The 13,781-nt window shown below is 40.9% G+C and overlaps 1 protein-coding gene across 1 annotated transcript; it reads right to left on the bottom strand.

The window, feature by feature from the left end:
* Window positions 1-837: 837 nt before the first annotated feature.
* Window positions 838-9,425, bottom strand: gpr137bb (G protein-coupled receptor 137Bb). The gene is made up of 7 exons (XM_026930639.3): window positions 8,630-9,425; window positions 6,750-6,799; window positions 6,230-6,452; window positions 5,794-5,943; window positions 5,554-5,682; window positions 2,640-2,761; window positions 838-1,794 (listed from the first exon to the last, which is right to left on the bottom strand). Exons 1-7 carry the CDS (start codon window positions 9,029-9,031, stop codon window positions 1,695-1,697), a joined length of 1,176 nt encoding a protein of 391 aa, XP_026786440.1. The 5' UTR covers window positions 9,032-9,425; the 3' UTR covers window positions 838-1,694.
* Window positions 9,426-13,781: the final 4,356 nt, after the last annotated feature.

Here is a 13,781-nt window from a genome sequence, read left to right as displayed (position 1 = left end):
GAGTGTACTGTTCTGGGAGAATCATCAATGACTGATGATTTTCCAATAACAGCATTTCCTGAATTGGTTTATTCCTTCTATGCCACAGGAATTTGCCACTGATTACAGTTTTTATTAATTAAAGAATGTCATATATTTTATTCATTTATAATTATGTTTAATGTTGCGAAACATCTGTTAAACAAGTTAGTTCCTGGTTTCAGCTAAGTTATAACAGCTCCAAACAGTCATTCCCTCTTTCTCTCTCACCTGTCCTGAAGACTCTCCTGTATCTAAAAAAGTTACAGCATTTTCCTCTGACTGTTTCAAAGCACTGACACTGGAGCCTCCTTCCAAAATGTTAAATAAACATCTCCTTACAGAAAACTTCAACAGCCATACCAACCATTTATTTTTATGTGGAGCATCTGCCATACAGGTCCCTGTGTAAAGTGTTAAAAATTAAAACTATTAGAGTGAGTGCATTACTATAAACCTTGTAGCCAGAACTACTGTCAGAGCCGCTGTTATAGAAAATTAATCAACACCTTCAGACCAATCAGAATCAAGTATGCAATGATGCCTTATATATAATGTCATACAGTGCAGTACAGTATTAGTGCTAGCATTAAAATATTTGCTTAGGGTAAATGAATAACATAAAAAACAAACATGCACAGGGTTGCCTTCAGCCTTTAGTAGTTTTCTCTGATTTCAATTGTGTGTTTCATATTTTAAAAATGGTGACATGTCCTGACCTAAAAATTCTAAATCATAGTTTAAGGAGCTCATAACACCTACAAACAAAGTCATATTGTTAACTATTTCAGATTTTTGGTGACAAACAACACATTTCCATTTCAAACATCAAAATATTTCTTTATTGGTGAACCTTTACAATCTTGTGCTCAACAAAATACTTTTAACCAACAAACCCATTGAAAGCTTATTTTCACAAATAGCATGAAAAAAAGGCATGAAATACTGCTGAAGAAATAAAAACATTTATTCCTTTAAAAAGAATAAATGCTGGAATAGGAGCAGTATTTCTTGTCTTTTACTATTTTTTACTGTCAACACAAATACAGCAAATAACGTGTTCATGCTGTAAATAATAGCTTATTTTATGGTCATTATTTTCACTCGTGTATATGATAGTGACTAAAACTTATATACGTGAAGTTACTAGTGCTTGGCAGAGTTAAAGGTACTCCAATTAAGATTTTTTTTAAAGATTTCTTTGCTTCCATATGATGATTAAAACTGAACTGTGTGTATCCTTTCCCTCTGTGTGTGTGTGTGTGAGAGAGAGAGAGAGAGAGAGAGTGAGAATAATTACAGTGTAAACAGATTCCTACTAGGTTTAGCTACAAGTGTGTACTACAGGAACAACTACAACTTACATTTGTGACATTTGTGGCCTTTTGATTGAAGACGTGACAGCTGAAATCTTGATTAGTGTACCTTTTTACATTAGTTACAGTGTGAGAGATTACAAGGCAGTCAGACAGGGTTACCATGGTAACCCATGCATTGCTTAGCCTTGATCACCATGGTAACACATGCCTTCCTTAGATCTCACTTTGCGCAATCCCCTTTCTGGCTGGAGTGTGCCTCGGAAGTGTTAGTCAACTAAAGACCCATATATGCAGATGTACATGTTAAAGTGCAGTGCGTCAAAGGAAATACAAATAGCAGTATACGAAGCTCTTGTGTTAATGGTTTAGGCCTGGTGACGATCGCTGATTTTCTCCACCCAGATTTATGAGGAAGCTGCTGCTTCGGCTGCCCCAGTCATAGCAGTCTGAGGACAAACTGAGAAACCGAAGCTTTTTTTAAAAAAAAATATTCATGGTATTATTCCTCTTCTATCGCAACAATTTGCCAAAACTAACAACAGTATGCAGACACCTGAAATGTTTTTAGACACCTGGCCATCACACTCATATGTGCTTGTTGAATATTTCATTCCAGATTTAGTCCCCGTTTGCTGTTATAATAAGCTCCAATCCTCTGGGAAGGCTTTCCACTAGATTTTGGAACAGGGCTGTGGGGATTTGCTCATTCAGCCTTAAGAGTGTTAGTGAGGTCAGGCACTGATTTTGGGTGAGGAGGCCTGGGGTGCAGTTCCAGTTAGGTTGAGGTCAGGGCTCTTTGCAGGCCACTCGAGTTCTTCCACTCCATCCTTGGCAAATCATGTCTTTATGATGCTTGCGTTATGCACAGGGGCATTGTCATGCTGGAACAGGTTTGGGCCTCTTAGTTCCAATGAAGGGAAACTGTAATGCTACAGCATATAAAGACATTCTAGACAATTGATTGCTTCCAACTTTGTGGCAACATTTTGGGGAAGAACCACATATGGGTGTGATGGTCAGGTATCGGCATACATCTGACCATATAGTGTACTTTTAATCCAGTTATAGTTACATTTAATGTTATGTAACATCCGAAATTAATTAGCACCTTCTAACCAATCAGATTCAAGTGTTCAACAGCGTGCAGACAAAAAAACATTGCAGTAGGCAGAATATCAGATTTTGTGAATTTTTTGTGGTTTTAACTTAGTACTATATAACATCTCTTCAGGAGCACTGCAATTTCCCTGCAGTACACTGAATGCAATGCGGATGTGGTGTGTATAGGTGGGCTGTTTTTACCTTGTTGAAGAATTCTGAGGATAGGATCCCCAGGCCAGATCATCATCACTGTCATATCGTCGAGGATTGTCAAAGAAGTAGCGTTTGGTGGAGAAAACGTGACTGGGGATGGCAGATGCACTCTAGACAGGAGTTAAGAGACAAAAAAGGCAGTGTGACATTAGTCCTTCAATTTTATACATTAAACCTATGTGTAGAAGATATTATAGTAAAATTAAAGCAGGCCAGAATGATCCAAGTTGGCATGTCCCATATAAGAACCTAGTATTAAAAAAAAAAAAGTACACTCATGGAGCACTTTATTAGAAACACATGTTCACCTACTCATTCATGCAATTATCTATTCAGCCAATTGTGTGGCAGCAGATCAATGCATAAAAGCATGCAGCTTTGGGTAATGTTCACATCAACCATCAGAATGGGGAAAAATGTGATCTTACTGGCATGATTGTTGGTGCCAGATGTGCTGGTCTAAGTATTTCTGCTGATCTCCTGGGATTTTCATGCAAAACAGTCTCTAGAGTTTACTCAGAATTGTGCAATAAAGAAACATCCAGTGAATGGCAGTTCTGCGAAACACCTCGTTGATGAGAGAGGTCAACGGAGAATGGCCAGACTGGTTTAAGCTGACAGAAAGGCTACAGTAACTCAGAGAACCACTCTGTACAATTTTGGTGAGCAGAAAAGCATCTCAGAATGCACAACACGTCCAACCTTGAGGCAGATGGGCTACAAAAGCAGAAGACCACATTAGGTTCCACTTCTGTCAGCCAAGAATAGAAAGCTGAGGCTGCAGTGGGCACAGACTCACCAAAACTGGACAGCTAAAGACTGGAAAAACGTAGCCTGGTCTGATCAATCTCGATTTCTGCGGAGGCACACAGATGGTAGGGTCAGAATTTAGCACTAACAGCATGAATCCATAGACCCAACCTGCCTTGTGTCAGCAGTCCAGGCTGGTGGAGGTGGTGTAATGGTGTGGGGAATGTTTTCTTGGCACACTTTGGGCCTGTTAATACCAATCAATCATCGCTTGATTGCCATAGCCTATCTGAGTATTGTTGTTGACCATGTGCATCCCTTCATGTCCACAATTTACACATCTTCTAATGGCTATTTCCAGCATGATAATGCACCACGTCACAAAGCAAAAGTCGTCTCAAACTGGTTTCATGAACATGACAATGAGTCCCCAGTCACCAGATCTGAATCCAATAGAATACGTTTGGGATGTGGTATAATGGGAGACTCACAACATGAAAGTGCACAAATCTTCAGGAATCACATGATGCAATCATGTCATCATGGACCAGAATCTCAACAGAATGTTTCCAACATCTTGTGAAATCCACGCCACAAAGAATTGAGGCTGTTTTGAGAGAAAAGGGAGGCCTTACCCAGTATTAGTATAGTGTTCCTAAATAAGTGCTCCAAGAGTGTATGTTTGGTAGCTTAAGTGTTAATTAATTTTTTATAATAGCATCTCTGAGAGTAGTGCGAGCTGCAAGGCAAATCACACAGTTATACCAATATGCTCGTTCTAATTACTTTAATGTTTCTATAGTAACAACTAACTCAAAAGGACTTTTATGGAGGATGCTCCGTGTAATCTAAGCCTAATAATTAACAGATTAAAAGACGTATTGTTGTTTATGAAAAAATGTAAGATCATTCATATAAAGAAGGTTTCTGTAAGGAGATATTTATTTAACATTTTTGGAAGGGAACTCCACTATAAGTGCTTTGAAACAGTCAGAGGTGAAGGTGTAACTTTTTATATACAGGAAAGTCTTCAGGACAGAGGCCTTCAAGTGAGAGAGAAAGAGAAAGGCTGTTGAGGGAATGGCTGTTTGGAGCTGCTACAGTATAACATCTGAAACCAGGAACTAACTTGCTAAACAGATTTTTATAACATTAAACATAACCATAAATGAATAAAAACTGTAATCATTGTCAAATTCCTGTGGCATAGGAGGAATAAAACAATTCAGGAAATGCTGTTTAAAATAATCCATCCATCCTCTGTACTACTTATCCTACACAGGGTTGCGGGGAGCCTGGAGCCTATCCCAGGGGACTCAGGGCACAAGGTGGGGGACACCCTGGATGGGGTACCAAACCATCGCAGGGCACAATCACACACACACTCACACACTACGGACAATTTAGAGATGCCAATCAGCCTACAACGCATGTTTTTGGACTGGGGGAGTAAACCCCTGAGGAATGGGGAGAACATGCAAACTCCGAGCACACAGGGCGGAGGCGGGAATCGAACTCTGGAGGTACGAGGCAAATGTGTTAACCACTAAGTCACCATGTTCCCCTGGAGAATAATCAGTCATTGATTATTATCTCAGTTATTCTTGGTTGTTTTGTCTTACTAACTTTATCAGAAAATGAAGTAACGACTATAAAGTAAGTGCTAACAGGAACTAACTTGTCTCATGGATGTTTGACAATATTAAATGTATCTAAAAACATTAAATATTATCTATAAACTATAGATAATATAATATAGATATATAGATATATTATAGGGAAATAGTTAACTTCAGTGACTCTCTCACACCACCATGTTGTTGATTATTATCGTATAACAGCACACCCCAAGTGTTTTAGTTATTTATTCTGCTATTTATGTAAAAAAAAAAAAATGAATGGTTTAAAGTGAGTGTGTGATGATTTAGGCATGCAGTTTACACAATGCGAAACTGGTGGCTATAACTTTCCCTTATTGGGCTCAAAAACAAAAAAAAAAAAATCCAATCACCAAACATGACCAACTACATTTGAGTTGAGGGGGAAAACTGGGTACATATAATTTAAGGTTGAACTGTTCCTTTAAACTGTACTAATGTAACTGCATTTCTGCATGTATGCTTTCTCTGACACCCCACCCTTTATGCCTCACCCTGTCTTGTGCTGGCTTGCGGACCCTGAAGAAGAAGACCACCAGGGAGGTGGGCAGAAGTTCCCATACGAAGAGAATCACCCCAAACACCACATATCCAGCATCACCCAGATTGGACCTCAGGTCTGCCTGCAGGATCAGAAGCAAGACACATGAGGTAGTGTTTATGAGTGTGTCTTTTTGTGTTTGTGTGTGTAGAAAGAGGGAGCAGGACAGGCTTGATATCAGAGTGATACCTACCTGGTCAGACACATTGTACCAGTCATAATCAAAGGAATTAATGTTTTCGATGTTTGTTAAAGCCAGAACGACGAGATTGTAGCAGGCACGTGATGTATACAGGAGGATCACCAGGATGCCAATCAGGGTCACCTGACACACAGAGGTCCCCTGTAACCAATAATATTACATAGATGATATAACACATAATAACTAATAAGCATATATTTCAATTTAGGAAGAATATATGGTTATGTGATGGCTTAAGATGACACACTGTGTTCTAATATAATGTATGTAAAATGTATGTGCATTTGTCATACTTATATTTCATTACATTTTATTATACTTTCAAAATATAATATTTCAAAATAATGAGATTTAAAATCTTGCAATGCACCTTGTTAGATAAATATGCTGCTTTGATTGTGTTAGTTGTCTCTCTCGAGACATATACCTTGGACTCTAGGTAGATACTGGCAAGGGACATCTTGGCCACCTTGTAGAGACAGATGGAGAGAGAGATGGCACACAGCACGAAAAGGGAGTCGTTAATGGTGACACGCACCAAGACGATAGTCTTAACTTGCGCATCTGTCATCTTAACCAGCAGAGCACAAGCCAGATTCACCAAGAGGAAGAGCAGACTAGCACCTATGAAGACCAGGTACAAAGGGAACCTGAGACAGGGAGACAAAACAGTGAAAGAGAGGATTTTTTTGAGCACTATATTTTAGAATGTTTGGCTAAACAGGCTATGGACTCACTTAATATAATCTACATAAACTGTAATAAAACATAATCACTGTTATGAACAGTGGTGTGCTGTTTATACCATTAGAATCAGTTAAAATTAACCTAGCCAAAGTACTATGAGGGAAAATGTTAGAGAAAAGGAGTCCTCTGTAGTGTGTAATTAGGGAAGCCTAGGAGTAGTGTGTAGAATATGAAGAGTAGTGCCATCCTGAGGCACTTACTTGTACTTGAGCAGATGAGGAGAATACTTCGACTTGGCCTTAAAGAAAACCTGTGAATAACAAAAATGAGAAAAGGTGTCACGGGATGTCCAGTCAGTCTCCTGTACAAAGCATGAAAACAGTTTGCTAGACCTCATTTACAGTAAGTAAGATTTATTTTCAGTTACCAATAGTAAAATGATAGTTCATTCACAAATTTAGAAATGTACACTTACTCTAAATATTGCTATGGAAGCTTATAGACTCTAGTTTAGGAGTTAGTAGGCTGGAGAATGTGCAATTCGACAAACTTGGCCACAGGCCACACCTCCAACCTGAGTCTTATGCTTGTGTTGGAGTGATACCAAAACTACGTGCTGAGGAAGAAAGTGATTCTGGCTTCCAGATGGCTGATATCCATTTTTATAGATAACAGCGTGTTATAGAGTATCAGACGCCACATAAGCGGGGTCGGTCTAAGATTTTAACCTGAAATCAAGACTGACCCCTTTTTAACATATCATTTCAGTCTCCTGGTCATATTTGTGCTTCATTTATCTGACAAAATTTCTTGATTTTCCATAATCTTCTAATTAAATGACTTTTGTTATGGGGGCAATGAAAAAATAATGTTAATCAAGAATGTTTTCCTGTTTCACCTTCCTCTTCACTTAGCTCAATCAACGAGCAAAAACAATTCAATTCAATTCAATTCAGTTTTATTTGTATAGCGCTTTTAACAATGGGAATTGTCACAAAGCAGCTTTACAGAAATAAATGGATTCAAAAAATATATATATTGTAAATATGTGAATTTATCCCTAATGAGCAAGCCAGAGGCGACAGTGGCAAGGAAAAACTCCCTGAGACAATATGAGGAAGAAACCTTGAGAGGAACCAGGCTCAAAAGGGAACCCATCCTCATCTGGGTGCAACGGATAGTGCAATTCTAAATAAATCCCTTCTATTATTGTGTACTGTAATGCAAATAGTGCAGTTGTGCAACCAGTAAATTCATCACAGTTTTCGCAAGAAGTCCGGTTGGTTAAAATCTATCCACTGTCCACTGATGGAGTCCTGAGTACGATACAAGTGTGTGGTGATTTGAACATGTACGTTGCATAATGTTAAACACTGTAAAGGTTCCTTTCCTTGCTAGCAACATTAGCCTCATGACTTCAGTACAAAACCAAAGAATCAATCTTTAGACCTCAGTCATGTCTTGGCTGATCACCTACATCTGTAAGTAGAAAACTGTAAATGTAAATATGTACATTTTATTTTTGGCCCGAACCATTACTTTAACCAACCTACAACCATGTCTCTGCTTGGAAGGTGATATTTAGAAAATAAGTGTAAGTGAATATCAAGTGTATGAGTTTAGTTCAACACTTCATTTCAAGGTCTGCATTGTAATGGATATACAGCATTTAGTTACCATTGAAAAAGCCTTTTTACAGATTAATTAAAATTAATCTGGAAATTGTGACTGTTGGGATTTTGCAGTGCTGTAGCCGACACTGTACACTGTATAATACTGAGCATTATCCAAATGATGTCATTAATATTTAACGCAGGTTTGCTCTGACATGTAGGTCACACACAGTCCAGCATGTATTAAGCTTCTGAATAATCTAAAGGACTGTAAAGGAATTTTTTTCATCATTGTTAATTCATTCCGGGGTCCTACCACTTTTAAACTCTTTAAGTCCCAGGATATTACTCCCCCATGTAATTACAGCCCTTTCACTGTAGCTACTGAGTATTAAGCTTGTTATTGAATAACTGAATAATAAACTGAGCCTTAAAGGAATTCATTCTTCCTCACTGATCCTGCCTCATTGTAACGCTCCTCCTAGCAGCTCTAAAAAAGGTCCATCCCTCATTCCGTGTTGTCTCACCTGTGCACAGTAGAGGTTCATCAGGCTGAGTGTGAAAAACTGCAGGCACACTGGGAAGCAGTAGAGCAGCCAGAAGGCAAAGGGCCCAAGAGCGTTAGCCGTCACGCAGTCTCTGAAGTAAAAGGAGAAGAGCAGGGCACGCAGTGCCGCCCACAGCAGGCACAGGAAGAGGAACACTGTCTTGTAGCTGAAGCGCTTGTGCCGGTAGCGCAGCACCAGCCAGAGCTGGGCATAGACAAAGGCGAAGAGCAGTGAGTAGAAAGCCGTGTAGGCCACTGTCAAGCCCAGCTTCACGTACGGAGGAACAGCTGGGCTTAAGGTTGCCGGGGAGAGGGACGCATTGGCTCCTGAAGCCCTCAAACCGTCCTCCCTCCTCTCCTCCGTTGGCTGAGTGTCCTCCATCTTCCTGCTCTCACTCACTCGCACACCCTGTCTTTCTCTCCTGGCAGCTGGTTAAGGTCTGGTCTTACCAAAAAAATGCACAGCTCCAGATCTGTTTTTCTTGCTGCTGTTGCATTCATCTGTTTCTATATCCATGTTCATGCACCTGCCCAAGACCTAGAAACATGAGAGAGAAAGGCAGGGGAAGAACAGGGAGAAAGGATGAGGCAGGGAGGAGGAGGAGACATGAAAAGGATAAGCATGGCTTCCTGCAGCTGTGTAGAGAGAGAACTAGGAGCATGTGATCTGGATATGGAGCTCTCATTGGTAGAGCTATTCAGAGAGAGAAAGAGACAGTGGACACTCCACGAGTCTTTGTGTGTGTGTGTGTGTGTGTGTTAAGATGTGGCAGGATTCATATCATATCCTGCTGCTATGGCTTTATTTCTCTAGGGATGGAGGCTGCCTCTGATAATTTTCCACATCAAAGGATACTAAGCCTCCCATGATTGCATCACACATTTTAATGACAGTATAAAACCATCAGATGGCGATATTGCACTTTGCAAGCGTCAACAATGAGACCCTACTGTAATCCTGGGCCACGCACATTTGTTTGAGATGAGCGAAATGCAACAGATTGATCTAGATAATGCCAGTGCTAGATTTATACATGCACATTCTAGAAATTAAATGTCACAATTCAAGAAATGGTCTGTAATTACAGTTGCAAGTCTTCTTGGATATGTCTGATACCTTAGCCTACTCTTCTTGGCAAAATTGCACAAGCTCTCACAGATTGGTGTGAGACAGTATGGGTGGGGGAACAGCATTTCCTGCCACAGATGCCCACTGAGGTGTGGGCTTTGACTGGGCCATTCTAACACATTCAGGTTCTTGATTTTGAACCACTCCAGTGTAGCTTTGGTGGTATGCTTGCAGACTAGAACAGGTTCTCTTTGAGTATTGCACTGTATTAAGCTTCATCCATCTTGTCCTCAACCCCCACCACGTTCCCAGTCCCTGCTGATGAAAAGCATCCCCCCCCCCCCCCCCACACACACACACACGCACAGCTTGATGCTATCACCACCATGCTTCACTCAGACCAGAAAACCTTTTCCCACATGTTAGCTGACTCTCCAAATAAAATTCCATATGGATTTTTTTTTTAATAATGGATTTCTTCTCACCACACTTCCATAAAGTCCAGACTTGTAGAGTTTCCCCATTTCTGTCCCAGACTTGTTCTGATAGCTACTTGGTCTTCATGATGCTGCTTGTTTAGATAAGTTCTCTAACAAACCCTGGGGCCTTGCAGGAACAGGTGTAATTATAATGAGATCACATGACACTTTAATTTGTACACAGTTGGATTAATTCAGCTAATTATGTGAATTCTAACAGCAACACGCTGCACCAGAACTAATTTCCCCACACAGAAGACCATCACTGTGTGGCCTAGTGGAGCCATCTCTATGCTCCAGGACTGTTTTGAGTGCACCAACTGGCAGGTATTCAGAGAAGCAGCAACTCATGATGGCAGGGTGGACCTGGAGGACTATGCTTCCTCTGTGTGTGGATACATCAGCAAATGTATTGATGATGTCACCATCACAAAGGAGATAACCATCCGTCCTAACCAGAAACCCTGGCTAAATGGAGAAGTGCGGTCCTTATTAAAGGTAAGGGACTCAGCCTTCCAGTCTGGAGATCCAGTGGCACTGAGAGCAGCAAGGAGGAAACTGGATGCTGCCATCAAAAGGGCAAAGGCAACCTATGCCCAAAGGATACAGGGTCATTTTGCCACCAATGACCCCTGAAGCATGTAGAAGGGTATAAAGAGCATCACAGAGTACAAAAGGAGGGATGCTGATTGCCCTAGAGATCCATCACTGCCTGATGCTCTGAATACCTTCTATGCCCGCTTCGAGTCATCCAACTCCTCCCACAGCACCAGGTTCATAGTCCCACCAGGTGAGCTGCCCTTCAGTCTGTCTGCAGTGGACGTCAGGAGGACGCTACAGAGGATCAACCCTCGGAAAGCAGCAGGCCCAGATAACATCCCAGGAAGGGTTCTAAGAGCGTGTGCCCAGGAACTCACTGGGGTGCTGACAGACATTTTTAACACCTCTCTGTCCCAAGCTGTGGTGCCTGTCTGTTTCAAGAGGTCCACTATTGTCCCGGTGCCTAAACACTCTGCCGTGAAAGGCATGAATGACTATCGTCTAGTGGCACTCACCCCAATTGTCATGAAGTGCCTTGAGCGGCTGGTTTTGGCCCACATTAAGGACTCAGTTGACATCACTGTGGACCCACAGCAGTATGCATACAGGAAGAACCGGTCTGTGTCCAATGCAGTATCAGCTGTCATCCACTCTGCTCTCACTCATCTAGAGGGCAGGAACTCATACGTCAGGCTGCTCTTTCTGGACTTTAGTTCTGCGTTTAATATCATCATTCCGCAGACACTAGCTAACAAACTGCTACTGTTGGGGTTGAAACCATCTATGTGTAACTGGGTATTGGACTTCTTGACAGGCAGGCCACAGTCCGTGAAGATCCATGGTGTCTCATCCTCCACCATCGTACTCAACACTGGCTCTCCACAAGGGTGTCTCCTGAGCCCCCTCCTGTATATGCTACTCATGTATGATTGCTCAGCAAGGTACCTGGGCAATCATATTGTGAAGTTTGCAGATGACACGGTCATTGTTGGTCTATCTCCAACAAAGATGAGTCTATGTATAGGTGGGAGGTAGTGTGATGCAAACAACCTGTGTATTAATGTGGGGAAGACGAAAGAGATGGTAGTGGACTTTAGGAGGAGAGCTCACACCCCTCCTCCCCTCTTTATTGGAGGAGAAGCTGTGGAGCTGGTGACCACAGCCAAATACTTGGGCCTGCACATGTCCAGTGACCACACATGGGCCATGAACACAGCCAGCATCATTAAGAAGGCTCACCAACGCTTGTATTTTATGAGGAGGCTGAAGCAGGCCGGCCTCAGTGCTGCTGTGCTGACTTCCTTTTACCGGTGTGTGGTGGAGAGCGTCCTGACATCCTCTATAACTCTCTGGTATGGCAACTGCTCTGAGGCTGATAAGAAGGCTCTGTAAAGAGTGATTAAATCTGCTCAAAAAATGACCAATAGCAGCCTCCCTTCTTTAGAAGACATCTATATCAGCAGATGTAGAACCAGAGCAACGAACATCATGATGGACCCCACCCACCCAGCCCATGAACTGTTCACTCTCCTCCCCTCAGGTAGAAGGCTGCGCAACCTCAGTGCTCGGACAACAAGGCTGAAGTGCAGCTTCTTCCCTGAGGCTGTGAGGCTCACGAACTCTGTGCAATAAGCTGTCCTCTGCACCTTTTACTGCACTTTATCCCAACATGTAGCTTATTTTTTAATAATGCGTTTTATATATTATGATGATTTTAGGTTTTTATCATTGGTCTTAGGTTATTTATTATCTATTTATCTATTTATTATTATCTTTTTTAACGCTGGACCTGGGAAACAGTTTTCGTTCTTTCATGTTTTTAACATGTTGAATGACAAATAAATGAACCTTGAACCTTGAATTTAGGGGTTTCACAGCAAGAGCAGTGAATACTAATGCAATTACAACTTGTTTTTTTAGTTGTAAATAAAAAAAAATCTTATGGATGTGAGATACCAGCACTGTGTAGCTCTTCTGGATGTGAGATACCAGCACTGTGTAGATCTTCTGGATGTGAGGTACCAGCACTGTGTGGATCTTCTGGATTGAGATACCAGCACTGTGTAGATCAGAGGGTAGTTTAGACAGTTGGTGAGACACTCAGTTCTACATCCGGTTTCTTTCACAAGTGGAGATATGAATCACTAATTAGCAACAAAGAAAGGAGCCCTTTTGCCTGCAGACGCCTGACGCCAACATTACATCAAACCTCCTTTGAAGAACAAGGGTATTTTATCTCTTTCTCACATCCCTGCTGTCTTTTTCTATGAGCTGTTATCAGATTTTCTTACAATTTACACGTAATGTATTCATCACCTCAGGACAAGTTGCAGTCTAGTTGCAGTTTCAAAGGCCATTAACTATTAGTGATGTCTGGATTCAGTGTCATTTCATTGTGAAATTAAGTGAAGTACAAATCATGTTTTGTTGTGGCTCTCGCTTGTGTCAGTTCCATTAAAAACTTAATGCATGGACTGGATCAGGTATTGAGTGAATTATTATAAATATAAATAACATGGAATCTGTTATAGGAGAGTGTGATGTTGAAAACTCCTTAATTCTTCTATTACAGTATAGATACAGTCACTGCACATTTGTTGTCCTTCCCCCAAATGCATCTTTCATTTGACCAATATAAGATTATATGTGCCATTAAAATAGAATAAAATTATTCTATGTATTCTATTCGTTAGACCTACAAATAACAGTACTCATTTTTTAAAAATACATTACCACAAATTAGTAAAGGTAAGTTCAATAATAGATAAGATAAAGACTAATACTGAAACATGCAGAATGGGCTAAGATTAATTTTTTTATTTTTTATTTTTTGTGCTAAGCTTTATGGATGTTTTCAGATGCATCTTGAGGACATATCACTGCTTCAGTCTGACAGTAAACATGCTTATCAGTCATATGGTGTGTCTACTCTCACAGTGAGCAAAGTGCAAAACGCTGATCATAGCTAGCAGCCTTAGGTAGCTAGTTACATTCAGATTAGCCACGCCCCCTTTTATTAGCTTTACTTTAATAGGGGGTGTTTC

The sequence above is a fragment of the Pangasianodon hypophthalmus genome, chromosome 11 (genome assembly GCF_027358585.1).
Source record: "Pangasianodon hypophthalmus isolate fPanHyp1 chromosome 11, fPanHyp1.pri, whole genome shotgun sequence".
NCBI classification, from domain to species: Eukaryota; Metazoa; Chordata; class Actinopteri; order Siluriformes; family Pangasiidae; genus Pangasianodon; species Pangasianodon hypophthalmus.
Note: the sequence above shows the minus strand (reverse complement) of the source record. Positions and strands in the feature narration are given on the sequence as shown.